Source organism: Neospora caninum, chromosome VIIb (assembly GCF_000208865.1).
Source record: "Neospora caninum Liverpool complete genome, chromosome VIIb".
NCBI classification, from domain to species: Eukaryota; Apicomplexa; class Conoidasida; order Eucoccidiorida; family Sarcocystidae; genus Neospora; species Neospora caninum.
In genome coordinates, this window is record NC_018394.1 from 857171 (window position 1) to 874361 (window position 17191).

A 17191-nucleotide genomic window follows, 5' to 3' on the forward strand; every position below is an offset into this window, starting at 1 on the left:
AGAAACGTATATCCAGCAGATGAACTAAACAATCACTTATTCCTTGTGTTTCTAGCCACTGATATACAAGTGACCAACACTCCGAAACTGTGCAGCTATTGGTGCACCACGGGAAGCCAGAGATCGAACATGAAAATTTGTTCCACACCACCGTTGAGAACCATTCGCCTCTCTGTGACCCCCCACCAAGCTGAAAAAGACCTTTTTTCCTGACGCGGAAAGCCTCACGCGACTCTCAGAACCTTATTACGATGTGCCACCCTTAAGGCATCGATAAGAAAACTAGCAGTGTCTTTATGAAGAAGTTGAATGTGACATAGTCCTCAGAGACCGTTCAGGTAAAACACCTTATAGCCGAGCCTTTCCCTGACAGAATTATTGTGACGCCATAATGCATCTCTACCGAGTTCATACGCTCCGCTACCTCCGATGCGCGTACCACTCCGAAATAAAGCTCCTTGCCCACGAAACATCTTCATTGACTGTCGCCCCCTCCGGCGGAATCCCTGACAAGCTCAACTCAGCTGAAGCCTGACCGGAATCTCCAGAAAGTTGCCGAAGCGGTGTAAGAGATTGCTTATTTGCACCCATTTCATTTGCCCCCTCTCTGACACTACTTGTACACGGGGGTTCAGACGATAGAAAAGAAGGGTGGCCTGTTCCCTCAGTGGCGCTGCGCGGCGTATGCGGCGAGTAGTCACATATTCTGGCCGCGTCCTGAACATTTTGATGTACGGTAGCGTCTTCTTCATTGATAAAGATAGCTCTTTCGCTGACTGGAGTAGAATCGTAGTGCTGCTGACCATCCGTGGCGAGCACACCTTCTTCCCGCTGGATGGATTTTACCGGTGGTAGCGACTCGTCCGCGCTCGGTACTCCAAGCATTTGATGGTCATCTACGGGCACTGGATAATCATCGTCGTGACTGCCTCCCCTTTGCGGCAGATCTATCTTATATATGGACGTGTAAGATGTGTAAGGGGACGCGCCTCCTGCGGCAGCGCTTCCGCTGTCATGTGTGGACTTCACCCGTTGTTCTGAGAATGGTCGCTGCCTCACCGTGAGACGAACCAGCCGGTCTAGCTGCTGGATTTTCTTTGTTGCAGCAAGCAACCCGCCTTGGACTTCCACCAGCATCTAGATAAAAACCATACGCAGAGCAGCGCAAGACAACAGGGGAAAACCTTCACAAGAATCAGAAGTTCCTCGTGGATACCGCCATGAGAAATAGTCGCACTTGAAGATACGTGCACACGCATTCGGTTGGATCCTCGGTTTTTAGATACGTGACCAGCTTCCACCTCTAAGCTGGCCTTAAAAAGTAACCAACCAATGCTAAGAGTTCTGCAGCTCTTTATCCTGCGGCAGATATCGAGCAACTCAACAGTGTTAACCGCTTTTCTTTGACAGTTGAAATGAGGACACGAAGTGGCAACCATTGTGAGCAGACTCGAATAGTACCGAGGTGCTAAGACGACTGCCTGCCTGCATCCAACAATGCACTTTTACGCTGCGAAAATCTCGCCATTGGAGGAATCGATACGGAATGCCTCACGCGTCTTCGGATGGACAAAGCCAAGAACAGCTCTGCCCTTACCGTTCCTGCTTTGTACTGCTCTGTTTTAAGAGACCGCTTCGACTCGTCGTTCCTCGCGCGAGCCTCTAGTAGCGATTCAGCTCTGCTTCTGTAGGATTCCACAGAAACCGCAGACAGAGGACAGTGTTATTCGGCCGTTGGAATGTCAAACACAGGTGATGGTGAACGCATATATACGCATGCATGAGGAGCATTTGTAAAGCAGGGGGGACAGATTCTCGGTAGAACAGTTATCCTTCTGAAGAATGTAGGCCAATCGCAAGCTGTCGAATAGAATAGTGGAGAACGTTGGTAACTAAGCGAGTCCACCACAGTCCCCGCCTGCACAAAAATCCGCGGTTCTACACATTGTTCTCAAAACAAGATCGACGACCGGGCAGAAAAAAACAGTCCCGGCAATCCGATGAAAAACACGCAGCACACACCGCCCATTAAGTACGCAGGTCCACGAGTCACGACCAGACGAAGAAGCACATTGCGCTCTCGCCTGATGCTCATGCGCATACACATACTACGGTTCTGATAGCATGTCCCTTACCGGTTCGAAACCGTTCACAGTCTAAAGCGTGGCTACATCAGCAACCCGAGCAGACACGCTCGGACGACAGCAAACACACACTTACTCTGCAGCGGTGCACAGCGCCAGCACACAATCTCGGAGCGCAAGAAACTTCGCGTCAACACCCGGAGCCTTTGTAACCTGAAGTGCGCACGGGCGCAAACAAGCGAACCAAACCTGTTTTCCGGGATGCAGTGACGAAAGGATGAAACAAAAAAGTATCAAGGCCGCTACAACATACTTTTGGGCCGAGAACGATGTCTCAGCCTACTCGAGTGACAACGGAGGCGAGACAAAGCTAGTGCCTTTGCCGTCCGAGATATACAAAACCTGGAGTGTCCGTAATAGTCAGCATGACAGACCGGCCTCCCACTGTGTTGATGGTAAAGCTCGGAGGCTGCCCTTCGGCACTCGATCTTTATGCTAGGGCCAGATGCCACACTCCCATCTATATTCGGCTGGCGAGGGTTTCTTGTTTTATGCTGATGACGATGTTGTTCCCTCTCACGACACTGGCACTCGTAACGTACGCAGCGACGTTGTCCCAAGTCAGAAACTGTGGGGAGAAAAAGAATGACGGAGAAGGAATCCGAGCCCTTGACTGCGTGAGGGTCTCAGACTCTCCCTGTTCGAGTGCTTACTTGAATTCGAATTTCCTCCGGCAATCCATGAACCCACTCGTTCATCTTGGCTGCCAGCTGCGCATGGGCCTCCTTCCACGCGGCCCTGAACCTTTTTTTCTCGTCGTCGGGAATAACTGCTTCGAGTGTCGGTGACGGGTCATTCAAACCGGCCATTTCCATGTTTCCCCTCTGGCTTGGCCGAGGACGTTGTCTCGGAAGAAAGCTCTCGCGCACCTTCGCTGAGGATACGCCTGCTGGTGACACTTCTTCTCGTGCAATAGTTACTCTCCTGGAAGTTTCTCGAACCACTGTTCGTCTCATATCGGAAGGCGAAGAAGCAGCCGGTTTCTTCACGGCTGCGTCTGACCGAGGAGGCACGGACTTGCTGAGACGCTCTGCTCTTTCGACAGGCGGTTGCGACCTCGGTGTCGCTCTGGCCACTTGCCTTCCGCGGGCGGCTGGGGACCGTGCCGTTGTGAGTGCGGCACACACTGCTGCTCCTTTCCTCGCCCCGCCCCTGTCGTGCACGGCCGTTCTCGCCGAGTGTCCTGGACTCGTTGAGCGACCCCGCAAGTTCTCGCCAGGCTCAGGCGTGACAGCGTAAGGGCTCCCTACTCGCCTTAGCTCCGACTTAAGAGCGGACCAGCCCTTCTCTGTTGAAAGGAGACACTGTTCGAGTCGCACAAAGTCTGAGCGCTTCGCCGCGTTTGTCACAGGCGGAGAGGATAACCTAGCTGAAGACACACCGATATGGGAGCTGTCTCTCCAAGCAGATCCTCCCCCATGGTCTGATTTTGGTGGAAGCTTCGCTTCAGCAGCTTTGACTCGAACAGACTGCGGGGACTTGCTCTGTCCATGGCTGTTCGTTCTGCCGGAAGAAGGAGCAAGAGTGCTTCGCGGGGTCACCGCAGCTGGAGCACTTTCCTCCGGTGTGTAGATGCTACGCCTGATGTACTGCCCAACCGGAGAGACATGACCCTTGCCCCGCTGAGGAAGAGGTGGAGGGGTCTGTCTCCCTTTTCGGGTCTGTAGAGTGTACGGCGTGAACGGCGCACTGAATTCGCTATCTCCTGTACCATCTCTGTCGCGGCCTGTCGAGGATACTGTTTCTCGTCTGTCCAGATCTCCTACGCTTTTACAGCGCAGGGACGACGCAAAGGACACCATGGCCGCCATTGAAGTCGACGATTCCGCCGAACTCCTTTTGAGGGCGAAGATAACGCTCGGTGGGAAGCCCCCAGTAAATGCTACCTACCCGCTGACGTATGCCACGTCCCGTCGTCGCTTAGAAGTCCAACAACAGAACCAGCTACGATTCACACCTTGCCGCGACAAGTTCAAGCGAAAAGATGCATCTCAAGAGAAAAGGGGCAACTAACTTCTTCGCGTTACCTGCCAGGTAAGTTCCAGGTCACGCACATGCGGCACGTGTGTCTCGCTGACCCCCGGAGTGCCCGAGCTCAAGGTCGAAGGGTGCCGGCGTTCACAACGACTCAACCCATCTAGTCGCGAAAACTGGCTAGCCTCTACCATGCAAAATAAATGATCCATTTCTAGGCATGAGAGGAGAAAAGCGCCAATGATTGCGGTTGGAATCGGATTTCAACGGAAGAGCGCTGAAGAGCTTTGACGTGTCTTCAATCGACTAAACCGGAAAACTGCGCGTTAGATCCACTAAGGACTCATCAACTACGGATTTCACACGGAATCCTGCAAAACGCACAGATGGCGTGTACCAGTGATGGCCCGTGTCACTGGGAGAAAAATGTTCGGACGCGTTTGCACTGTCTTGCGAGAGACAGGCGGTCGGTTCCCACCAACTGCCTCGCTCGAAGGTCGGCGGCAGAGGAGGCTGCGCGCGGGAGGATTTTGCCCCTGTCTTCGGGAAAAACCGGACGCTCTCTGGTACGAGAAAGAATACATTCATGAGCCAAAGACATATAGCGATGTCGCCGCTTTGAAAAGGACAAACCGCGGTCTCCTGACTTGTCATTGACGCATGAGGTTCATTTTTCTATTAAACGGATTTCTTTTGCGAGGCGAAGACAATATCTAGCCAGTAAACATGCACAGAAAGGGCGCACATGGAAACTCGGAGGGGGTCCGCATGTCAAACCTTAGCTCCAATCAACCTTTGGTTTAGCCTTAAGTATCTGCTTGTTGCTATCCTCCCACTATTTCCTCTCTTGTGACCGCAGTCATCCTGGGACGTGTAGGCGACGCCTAGCACGATGAAATGGCATTCACGCAGCCACAACACGTACTGGAACAGTCGACAGTTTTGGGTCTACCCAGGCAATTTGGCTACACCCGTCACCGTAGGGAAGTTTGCTGATTTGGCTACATAGCAGTGCCCAGATTTATCCGCTTCGCATTACCTCGTTAGCAGTGCGCCGCGGTGAAGCTGGCTTTCTCAGTAATATAGCAGGGTCAGCCAAAAACCGTTCACCAGTAGCTGAACCACAATAACGGAAATCGGCTTTTTTTATGTGAAACAAAGTTATGCAACTTTGACTAAAGTAAGCAACGAAGTTCGTGCGCCCTGTGCGGCCAGAGAGAGATGAACCACTACGCGTGCTGTTCAGATTCAAAAGGCCGGTGGGTAACTGCTTCTCCGCTTACATGCCTGCGCGTCCAGCAACACTTTTGAGAGCTTTAGCTCCTCCCAAAGGCTCTACGGCGTTCGAGTAGCCCCTCCTGCAAACTTGTAACATCAAGCTTCAGCGTAGCGGCAGTTTGCAGAACGAAGCCCCCGATGAATAACAGACCTCTCGGTCTAAATGCTACCTGGCCCGCGACTTCAGAATTCGCCGCAGTGTTTCTAAATAATCTATGAAGGATTGATTAATCGTGTACTTGCTAGGATGGGGTCACTTTGTTTCGCCAGCAAATGACGAGAAGTGCAGGCAGAAAGCAACCGGCACGTGCCAGTCGACACGTTTCCGTTAGCACACACCACTGAACTGCCAGTTTGTTTGAGAACGGAAGAACAGGGCATCACCGGGTACTTGGAATCCGATAATTCCGCAGAATTCCGTGTGCACAGAGGCCAAACCGGGATCTTTTTGTAGCCTTGCCGATTCTGCGCAGAATCGCAGCCTGTTTCTGACACAGAGGTGTTAAGCACACAGTCTCTTTGGGAACATGCCACGGCGCCCGATGCACACGTTGAAACTATTCTGAGAATACCATTTACCAGAAGCAACACCAGTTGATTGTCATGGTGGCCCTCTCGGATCTTGATGGGGTTTCTGCCGTGATCAAGTATGAGTCCGTCAGGCTTCACAATGTCTGGGAACTACAAAATGGACTTGCCTGCGACTGATTTTGCGCCACGTGCACCACCAGTGGGAGCACGTACCCCCACGTATGTACTGAAATGAACCTCTCCGTGCACTCACATGGGAGGGACACAAGGCTCTTTACGATGCCATTTGTGTACATCGGCAGCATCTGAAACCCATTGCAACGCACCGCATAAGCGCTGCCGTGCTGCTTTCGAGAAAGACACAGGTCACAGTCAGTTCACGAACTGGTAGCCCCGCCGCTGAAGGTCCGCTCGCGCCGTGATCAAGTCCTGACACACAACAAGCCGGCATTACCAAGCGCCTGCTCCTTGTCTATTCCTGCTCGACTGAGAGTCGTTCGAGAACTAACGGGAAACGCGGCCTGGCAGAGGACCGAAGAAGCTTTTGTAATGCTCACATACACGCAGCGTGAAACTGGGGAAGAACGCGTCCACAGTGCGCAGCATGTCGCAATCCGTTTCCGCGATCTGCGTGTGGCGGTACCACCGTCTCAAAAACTTAGACGATGTGCATCGCTGTCAAGAAACCAGAAACGATGATATGAAACTTGGACCCGAGAATCGCTTCGCATACAGCGTATAAAACACCTAGGAAACTGTAACTCCGCAGCTGCGAGCGGACTTCTGACACAGTCGCTTCTGTGCATCCAGAACAATACCTGGGCAAGTTCAGCAGCAGCCTCCTTTTTGTCCTCGAAGCGGATCACTTGCGTAACGATCGTCACCACAGCGTAGATACCGAATAGCGCGAGGGCGAGAAAAGGTGCCTGAGTATGCGCAACGTAGATGACACGAAAAACCATGTCTTTTTAAGCTGGCGGCTGGACCATGGTTCGCGGCGGAACTGGTGCTGCGGTAACTTGCATCAAGAAAACAACTCAGTGTTTGGCTGATTTACACGTGCATTCCATGAGCCGTCCTACGAGTATACCACAGGCACACACTGCTAGGGGAACCGTAGAAAGCCCCTCTACCGTACGGTACTCACACAGTGCTGAAAACCCTTGGTCCAATCGTCCACAAACAGAATACTGTTCGTTTCTGTGGCACCTCACAGCGGGAGACGATCCCCTCATCGTCAAGTTCGGTTTTCCACTACTTTGTTTCCGGGGTTCGGTTGAATGTCTGATCCCCCGCCGTGAACTGCCCAGTGCGCATTTTCTCTGGACCTAGTTTGAAGCAACGGGAACGTGTTCATTCTAGAGTCACTGTTCCACATCCCACTTTGCCTTTTTTCCCGTCGTTACACTTTTGCCCCACCTCGTTTGGGACACAACCGCCTTGTCGACTTCCCCCAAAACACAAGCAAGAGCTAGACAGAAGACGGACGACCAGCCGATCCTGCGGCCAAATATCAGTGACAGCCGGCTTCGCCTGCATACGCACCCATCCCCTGTCTGTTGCACTCCGTTGAGGCCAGCTACGACACATTGAAAATTGAAAACGGTTTGGGGGATCTAACGCACCGCGAAAACGGCGATGAAAACCGGGTCGTGCCACGGAAGGTGCTGTACCGACGAGACTTGATCTTTAACTTGCGATGCGTCCAACGAGTGCCGGCTGACAAGGCGGAACAGCGCCCAGGCCCAAAGTCCACCCAGGGCGAGGGCGAGCGCCACGAACTTTTTCCCGCGCGACATTGCCGACGTCTCCGCAGTAGGGCGTGTCTAGTGAGGGAAAATTGCAAAAGCAAGCATACTCTTTACTCCTCAAGCGGAACGTCGATTGCCCTTAACCTCAACTGCCTCGCGACTTCGTCCCTGTCTTTTCGGTTCCCGTCCCGGTCAATCCACTCAACGTTTGCGAAACGATCCTGTTACAAGCGGCAACTTGCCACCAACGAATCCTCCAAAGACACGCCAAACTAAGGGAGAGTGTGACTGCTGCCAAATATGCCAGTGAAACCGGCAACCGGGAAAACTTGCTGAAGGGGACGGAAAAGACGTTTTGGGAAGCACTTAATCACGCGAGATCAGGGGTTCTGCATGAGCAACAGCTCGAGTGTGAGTGTGGGAGAGACCCTTACGTTCAGGTGTACACAAATGACAAAGCAAGAAATTCTATCGCGGGGTTGGGGAAGTTTTGCGGACACAGAAATAAACGTCGTTCGATCTGCCTGTGCACTGGGGGGTAACGCGCGAGAGGCTGATGCCACACGAGAGAGTGATCGCGCAGAGAAGCACAGCCCCGGAGGCTTCTGACACAACGTGGATAACTGCCAAGCTTTATTTCCCTTTCCTCTACTTCACATGAAGAAAACATGCAGTTCCTGCTGTCACTCCCGCCCGAGGGTTCCTGGGGACAACGGCGGTGGAGACGGCAAACGGACGACTAACTTTCCCGCGTTATTTCCCCCACCAAACTTCACATTCTGTGAAGATTCATGTCAGAGAAACAACAGCAGAGGAGAAAGAAAATAATGGACGCGAGAAAGGAACGGCAAATTCGAGGGCGTGGTGTCTAGCACCCAGACAAACTGCATGTGGCACAGTGTGTCAAGGTAGCCCGCCAATCCGATCGTTGCTTTTCCCGGCGCCGTTTCTCGATTACACAGAACGACGCAAGCATCAAAGCCGCTCTTTCTTGGATCGAATGTTTTCCTGGAGCGGTGTTCACCTCTCTCTCTTGAACTGGAGCTAGAGGATAGGTGTCACTCCGTGCTTGTGAAGTGGGGGACTCGAGGACGATTTCGCATGGTAGGAATCACGACTGGTGGCTAGCTGGTAAGAGCGACTGTCTTCACTGGCTGGGATCTCGCAAGTTTGCCTTGTCACGGCCTTTTACGACGGGGGACGGAATTACAAAACACTTTTTGTGACGCCTCGCCAACCAGGGAACTCCAAAGAGACTCTAGCCTTCTCGCTGTGTGTTGTGTCTGCTTTACTTCTCGTGTCTTTCATTCGTATGGTTCACTCCGTTAGCAGCGACTCGTAATGTTTGGCCTTTCAGTCGCAGTTTCTCGTGGGAGCATGTCCCCACGGTTTTCTTTTGCATTTTGTCAAGGCTCCAAGGTAATGTTTCACCGCTCCCTGTAGCGAGACTGCATCGGCGCCGCTCCGCGTTCCTCTTTTCGTCGTTCCCCTCAACATGATGGCGGAACAGCGCGACAGGAGTCAACGGGCGCGGTGGACAGCGAGGGCGCTCTTTCTTCTTGCCTGGCTTGCTGTGGGCTTGGAAATGCTCTTCTGGAATTCCAACTCCAGTTTCGTTTGCCCAAAAGCGCACGCTGTAGAGGTTTCCTCTTCCTCCGCTGAGCGTTCTTTCTCTCCCGCGTCAACACACTCGCCCGGGCCACGGGATGCGGCGCCGAAGCTCGAAGCCGCGTCCGACGGACAGACACCCCTCGCTTCCGACACACTTTTTTTGGATCCCTCCACTACTTCTACGGATGAAGGTAGCGCGGAGGAACGGTTTCAGGAGCTGGAGGAGGACGAGTTTGAGCACAGCACTTCTGGAACTGCGCAGCACAGCCCCCGCGAGGACATTGCCGTGCCACAAGATGGTTCTGAATCCCCATTTACCGCCTTCATTTCTGAGTCGGAACCCGGTGAAGAGTCTTTCGAGCCTTCGACACGAATTCCTAGAGAGCCGACCGAAGAGACACCAGCCGCTTTCTCTTTCCTTCAGGTCAACGCGGCAGCGGCTCTCGCAAAGGGACAGATTTCTCCGAGTCGAATAGAACTCGCAAAGGGCCTTGCAGCAGCGGCTCTCGCAAAGGGACAGATTTCTCCGAGTCGAATAGAACTCGCAAAGGGCCTTGCAGCAGCGGCTCTCGCAAAGGGACAGATTTCTCCGAGTCGAATAGAACTCGCAAAGGGCCTTGCAGCAGCGCCTGCAGCGCCCGCCCAGAAAGAAACGGCGACCCAGGGGACTCGTGCCGGGCGTCACCTTTTGTCATCAACTCTGAGCAGCGTTGTGAAAATTTTTGTCGATTTCACTCTGCCCGACTACTACTCACCTTGGCAGATGCAAGCTCCGAAAGAGGCTTCGGGGTAGGCAAGACGGGGAAAGCACTCGCGAGAGAGACTGAGGAAAAGGTGCATCCAGAACACTCTGAGAGCAAAGTGACGCGGTGAATCCTTTTCAAAAACACAGATCAGCGCAACGCACCGTTTAGCGTTTTCCGTTCTCACTCTCGATGCGCAGCCGATCGCACGTGGCGGATGCGCCTTGATCCACAACTCGAGTCCAGCAGAGAGGATTTGTACGCGTGTCGATACAACGTGGAGCCGCGCGAGGGACTTGCACAGAAAGCCTGCGTGGTCCAAGTTGTACTGAACGTGCAGCCTCGAATGATGACGAGCTCAAAGCATTGATGTGGGAGACACAAACTGTCGGGAAGGCCCTAGGGCAAGGGGTGTTTGCTCCTGGTTTTTGCTGTTCTTGCCGCACTTCGCAGCTCGGGATTCGTCGTCGAGGGCAAGCGAATCTTGACGAACGGACATGTTGTTGCTGAAACCACTCGAGTTCTAGTTCGAAAACACGGGTAAGACCGAGAACGAGAATCTCTCGGACTGTCTTTTTCCGCTTGCGCAGCCGGATGCTCGCCTGAAACGTTTTCCGCAGGACACCCTTGTCACTTGCTACCCCCTCAGAGATAGGAAATGCACAGGCCACGCACCGAAACAGCGCGAATTCGTTTAGCCAAAGCTCCGTCTCTGTATGCGCATCGGGATATCTCTACATGTATATGTATATATATCTTGCACGTGCGTATATCTGCGTGGCGGTGTCGTCGTGGCCGCACCTGCGGTCTTTGCGTCTACTTCCACATGTATTTAGCTGCTCACCTGTTGCCTCACGTGGAGGTGTACGTTCCACGTGTTCGGTGTTTCGGTCGCACCAAGGGTCAGTTCTATCCACAGGCACCTGTCCTGGACGCCATTCAGCGAAGGGGTGGGAAGCCCCGCGCTGCAGAGCCCGAGCTTTGCGCGGTTCACCTCCACTCTGCGTTTTGTGCTGTTTCAGAAATGCAAAGAAGTTTCTTGCGAGAGTTTTGGCAACGGCCCACGAAGCTGACCTGGCGCTGCTCGAAGTGGACAGCGAAGAATTCTGGGAAAACCTCCAGCCGCTGCCGTTCGGTGGAATCCCGCGTCTCAGGGTATATCTGGGAAGGGAGCAGGAAACTCGATGGTTGCTGATATTTCTTCGTTGTTCTGCACATACACGCCACATCCCTGTCGTCTAGAGAGACGGAGGCGAAACCAGTTCCGTGCAGCTAGTGGGTACACGATTTCCAAAAGAGCGTTCACACCCGTTGCGGTCCCCCACCACAGATGTGCATTGGCGGCCATACGAATCTCTGCGTCTCCCCTTGCACAGATTTGCCAATGTATGGACCGAGCTGTGTGTAGACAAGTACTGTATGTGCACATTTATGCGATCCCCATACATCTCCGGGGGGGATTTTGAATACAGAGGTCGTTCACTGGAACAACAGACCAAATGGTGCCGGAGACAGCAAAGGCGTCGCATCCGTCGTGGAGAGCAACGCTGTGTTGAATGTTGATCCTTTGTCCGATGCAGGACAGCGTCACCGTGCTAGGGTATCCAACAGGAGGCGACCAGCTGAGCATCACGGAAGGCATTGTCAGCCGAGTAGGCATGTCAGCGTACGCGCACTCCTCTGTCAGGTGAGAGAGAGAAAAAAAGTGAGACGGATGCGGTGTGCAAGGGGTGCGTTTCCTGCATTTTCTACATTTCGGGCTTTCTCGTAGCCGTTTCACAGTCGAACGCTTCTGGTGTATGGACAGGAATTTGTGAGTCACTTGGCAAGCTGCGCCTGTAGAACCCGGCCTCCCTCTACAGCGTGTCTCTACGCGAGGCTACCCTCCTCTGTCTACTTACCGACATATATATATGCATGCATACATGAGTACGCGAGTATGTAGGTCACCATATCGATGTTGACGCAGAGTAGGGTGATCGTTTGTGTGTAGGCGATGCGGGCGTCAGCATGCGACTGACCCTTAGATATGAGGTGCCCTAACACGTGTGTCGTTCTCGGACCGTGTTGCTAAACTCATCTCAACAAGGGAGGGTGTTTGAGTCACTGAGAGTTAGGTGTTCTCCTTTTCCGTGTGAACTGAGCGTTTTCCCTTTCCAGTTCGCGCGCCATCGCCTAGAAAACCCATACTTCTCTCTGTTTTTCATTTGATCCTCGGTCGTCACCACTAGACCCGCCTGTGTGTCTTTCCTCTTTGTGCATGGATGGTCACCGCGTCGTCGTCTCGGACACTTTGCGGTTGCTTTCCCTTTGTCTGTCGAGACACGTGCTTCCTTTTGCTCCCCGTCGCTGTTCAGTCCCTGCGTCTCTCTCTTGCCTCTTGCTCCACGTGTTCCCAGCCTGCTCACGGTCCAGATTGACGCCGCGATCAACCCAGGCAACTCGGGCGGTCCAGCGGTCGTTGACGGCCGCGTCGTGGGCGTCGCCTTCCAGGGCTTCAGCCAGTTGCAGAATGTGGGCTACATCGTCCCGTATCCGATTGTGCGACACTTCTTGAACGACTTGGTCCTGCACGGAAGATACACGGGCTTCCCCTCGCTGGGTGTGAAGATCGCCCACATGGAGAACGACCGTAAGGCACTGGGAGACTCGCAGATCGGTTGAACAGGAGCGGAAGTCAGCGAGGCGAAAACGGCGTTGAGGAGGGCGGATTAACAACGCCGACCGGGGGGTGTAGATAAACAGGCGCGCACTTCCCGCAACGCTCTCACGGGCCCTCTCCCCCCGTCCCCTTCGACCACCTTCCGGGGCAGATTGTATCTCAAGCGGAAAGGGAAGGAGGGCTACCGAGAGCGGTAATAGACCTATAAAGGAAGAGGAAACAGAGAGGAGGGGAGATATCGATGGGCGATAGCTCCACGAGAAAGATGCGGAGACTCTGCGAGACGCGAGAAGCGAGGCTGGAGAGAGCAAAGTGCGCCGTTTCATGCCGCGCGCGCGCGTCTCTCCCCCCATTGCTTCCTTGTGGCCGAGGCGAGGAATATACACCCTCGCCTCGTAGAACAGGTGAAGTCGCCGTTGTCGTGGGTGGAGGAAATGTTGGAGGGACTGCGCATTGACGCGAGTTGTGCGTTCTTTCGCGGGGGCGTGCGCGCCTGTCGCGGTTTCCTTCTCCCGAAGCGCGAACAGCCCGCTTGCCTCTCTCGCCTGTTCTCTTTTTGTGCCGAGCAGACCTCCGACAGTTCAAGGGACTGAGTGCGTTGACCGCGGCCGACCTGCCACCAGGCGTGACTCCGACGGGCGTGCTGGTAGTCGAAGTGGACAACTTGCGCGTGAGTCGGTACAAGACTGGGCAGATTCGCGTCCCGTACGCGTCACGGTCTCTAGCTGAGCCTCGCGACCGCTTAGAGCTGCTGCAGGAGCTCCGAGCGCAGGACGAAGAGAGCGCGCCGCCGGCGGCCGAGGCGCGAACGTCCGAGCTTGGCGCGGCCGAGAGCGGCGGCCAGATGGACGCGCCCCGTTTCGAGCTGGTTTCGGCCGCGAGTGCGGCGAGTGGCGACGTCCAGAGTCTCGCGCACAGGGAGGCGGACGGCGGTCTCGCCCATCCGGCCTTTCTGCAGACGCGCATCACCCCGACGCACATCCTCGGCAGCCGTAGTCAGTTGCTTCGCCTCTACGCGCTCGCGCGGAGGAGACAGCAGGTGCACGAGGTCACTGAGGGGGCTGCGTCGCCGAGCGAAGGGCGTGAGTTGGTGGCGACGGGGCACGGCGACAGATCGACTCCACCCCCGATCGTGGTGAACATGACTGTCGCGAAACTCGGACCTGGCTTGTATGCCCAGATTCCAAAGGGAGCGTTCGGACCGCCAGTAATACCCGTTTCCCGCAGGCTGCCGGGGATCCGCGATTGGCGTCTGCAGAGCGCCCCGGATTCCGCTGCGCGAGGCGAAAATCCAGGAGTTGCCAAAGACACGGGCCACGTTCTCGAGGCGCAGGAGCACGCGCAAGACCAGGCGCACGACGAAGTCGCGAGCGGGCGGAACGCGCTCGAAGTCCAAGAGAACAGGGTGGTGCGTGGGAACGCACGCGGCGCCCTGCCAAATGGGTCTCCGTCTCCTACCTCGAGCGAGGCGCCGAACCAGCAGACGGCCAGGAAGGCTGTCGAACCGCTGGAAGAGGGTCCGCGCTCGGAGGAAGAACTGCTGTTGCCGAATCCGTATTTCCCACCGGAGCAAGACGTAGAAGGCGGCGAGCTCGGACTGAAGGTTGGGGATGTCATCCTCGCTGTCGATGGAACGGGTGAGACAAGCATGAGACTGGGAAGACACGCGCGGGGGAGGCGAGACAGAGGGAGGCAGGAGACGAGAGAAGGAAAACTGAGACGATCGGAAGCGAGTACGGAAAGAGAGCCATCCGTTTGAGGGCGGACACGCTCGATGCAACCATTGATGATATGAGAGAGACGGGAGACGTGGACGGCAAAAAAGGGACACGGAGAAATGAGGAAAGCAGGAGAAAAGGATAGGAATGAGGGAAAGTGAAACGCAGAGGAAATACGCGGTACCTTCTGCGTTATATACCCGCCGGTTCGAAGCGCGTACTCCGGGATTTAGCCCGTCTGTAGACGTGACGACAGTGGTCAACGCAGTGTCTCCAGGCTGCAGTAAGATGCGGCTCTGTGAGGATGCACGGTGCCGTGTTTTGAGTTCTTCCTCTCGTGTTGTCCCATTGTATCTGGATATATATATATATATATATATATATGTACATATGTGTATATGTGTATGCACGCATTTCTTTTGTGTTTTGTGTGAACGTTGTTCTGCAGATGTTGCGGATGATGGAACGGTCGCTTTCCGGTACGCGGTTCTCCCAACCAATTTGGCTTGGCCTTGTGTTTGCCGAGAGGGAAAAGAAAGAGGCGAACTGTGTTTTCGTCCGTTTCTGAATATGCGTAGAAAGCAAGTTAGTCGGCGCGACTCGAGCACAGGTCGCGAGTGTGAATCTTGGGGCCGTTTGATTAAAGGCACGCAGACAAGGAGACAGGTGCACGGGCAGACAGAAGGTGGGAGAGAAGCAGGTGGGCAGAAAGCGTGCATGCATGTCTTGCGATTTGGTTCTTCCCAGACAACTCGAACGCGTGTCGATCGACTACACCATCATGAATCGCTTCAATGGAGAGACGTGCAAGGTGCTGGTTCTTCGGGATGGGCGAGTTCGAGAGATTCTGGTGAGACACCGGCCGAGAAAAACGCGTTTCTCCGTTGTCCCCACGCACAGGAAGTTCCTCGCCGTTTTGTACCTCAGTGGCAGATCTTTACTTTCGCTTTTGCCTTCCGTTTCCCACCTCTGGGTCCTCAGGGCACTCAGTCCCCCACCGCTAGCACGGCTTCAGGCCTGGGCGTCATTGGTGGAAAGAATTTGCAAAAGGACCGAAAGACGCCACGCAGAAATCCACTTTCGCTAGTGGGAGGGGCGGCTAGAAAACTTTCACTCAGAGATTTTCAGGGGACACTGATCGCCTCGCTTCTCGGTGGCGATACTCTCGAGGAAAACGCGAGGTGTACGATCTGGGGAAGCCTGAACTGGCTCCAGTGCCCTTCCCTGTGCTTGGGTCTGTCGAGATTCCTTGGCGAAGGGAAACGCGGGGAATGGATATCACCGCGGAAAGGCTTTGAAAGAGTTTTGGCAGAGTGTTCCGCGATATCTTTTACACGGCGCCCTTCCCTGCCTTCCGCGTTTTTGGCTCTGTTGCTCCTGAGCCCGAGAAAACGGAGCTGGCGGCTTGCTTCTGCAGTTCCTCTGCTGCGGCGAGAGCAGATTGGATTCCAACCCGATTTAGCAGAAACGCAGGGACGGCGTCTGCTTCTCTTTTTTTCTTTTGCGACGCGCAATGCTTCGGTTGCCTTTCCCTCTCCTGCGGCACAGGTCCCCATCACCAACTTGAATCTGAAAATCCCGAGGCACACGTGGGATCAGAAGCCAAAGTACTTTGTCTTTGGCGGCCTCGTCTTTACCACTCTGACGCGGCAACTGCTGGTAAGGAGCACGTGCATGCAAACAATACTTTCGAAAACATGGTTTGGAAAGAAACGACACCAGCCTCTTATGGTGATAAGTGACGGTTCCAGGGACCCCCAGTCCAGAGTTCTACTTGCGCACGTGCTTGCGGCATTCCGTATTTTTCTTGCTATACATGTTTACGCATTTATACATACATACACGTATACATATACATGTACTTACGTGTACATATATTTCTACGAAAATGGGTTTTAATTAGTACCGGGCCTTCCAAATGTCTTTTCCGAGTTTTCTGCAAGAGTTGGAAACCTGTTTCTGTGAGTGGATGCATGGGTCCCAAAACAGAGTGCAAAACGCACGTGCGAGCTCCCGAGCGAATTGACTTGGCGGCCTCGTGTTTTCAGGAACACATGAAGGCAGCGGAATTTCCTGCACATTTCTACACAAAAATAAAGCGGTCGGAGTACCAGGAGGCGGAGGGTGACGAAGTTGTCGTGTTGAGCGTGGTGAGTTTTCTTGCCTTCAAGGGATCCTCTCGGATCTTTTTGAAACAGTCGACATATGCCTCGTCTGCATATGGGAATATATAACTGGCACGTAACAAATAGAAGCGTGTGAACTAGAAACAGGGTGCTACAACATACATATACATCCATATATATGCATGTGAGCATGCAAATCCATTCTTATCCATTCACTAGGGCGTACAAATGAATACCTATATATATATATATATATATAACCAACATATTGTTATATGTGTGGGTATTTTCGGGAGCACTTGTTTTCCTGTGAGTTGTTTCTTTTCGTTTTTTCGCGTTCATTGACTTTGCGGAGTTCTATCTTTTGTCTCCGCTTTTCGTGGTTCAGATTCTCGCGTCGGAGTTGACGGTGGGGTACAATGCAGCGCCGGCGATCGTGACAGCTGTGCAGGGACAGAAGGTTCGAGGCCTGGCGGATGTGGTCAGGATTGTGGAAGAAAGCAAAGAGAATTTCCTCGAGTTTACTGTGAAGGTGTCCGGAATCTCTCAGATGCCGATCGTTCTTGACCGCCAGAAGGCGATGGCAGTCAATCCGAAGATTTTGGGGCAACACAAGATTCTCAGAGATCGTTCGTTCTTCCTTTAGAGGGGGA

The 17191-nt window shown here is 53.8% G+C and overlaps 2 protein-coding genes across 2 annotated transcripts; one reads left to right on the forward strand and one right to left on the reverse strand.

Moving 5' to 3' along the window:
• Nucleotides 1-6299: 6299 nt before the first annotated feature.
• NCLIV_024990 (conserved hypothetical protein) lies at nt 6300-7726 on the reverse strand (the record flags this gene model as incomplete). Its single annotated transcript, XM_003882693.1, has 3 exons — nt 6300-6356; nt 6746-6853; nt 7553-7726. The coding sequence occupies 3 exons, from the start codon at nt 7724-7726 to the stop codon at nt 6300-6302; spliced, it is 339 nt and encodes a 112-aa protein (XP_003882742.1).
• A 1447-nt stretch (nt 7727-9173) lies between these two features.
• NCLIV_025000 (hypothetical protein) lies at nt 9174-17184 on the forward strand (the record flags this gene model as incomplete). Its single annotated transcript, XM_003882694.1, has 11 exons — nt 9174-10078; nt 10486-10572; nt 11055-11187; nt 11613-11719; nt 12432-12664; nt 13264-14331; nt 14861-14891; nt 15160-15262; nt 15961-16071; nt 16461-16562; nt 16927-17184. The coding sequence occupies 11 exons, from the start codon at nt 9174-9176 to the stop codon at nt 17182-17184; spliced, it is 3138 nt and encodes a 1045-aa protein (XP_003882743.1).
• Between the last annotated feature and the right edge of the window lie 7 nt (nt 17185-17191).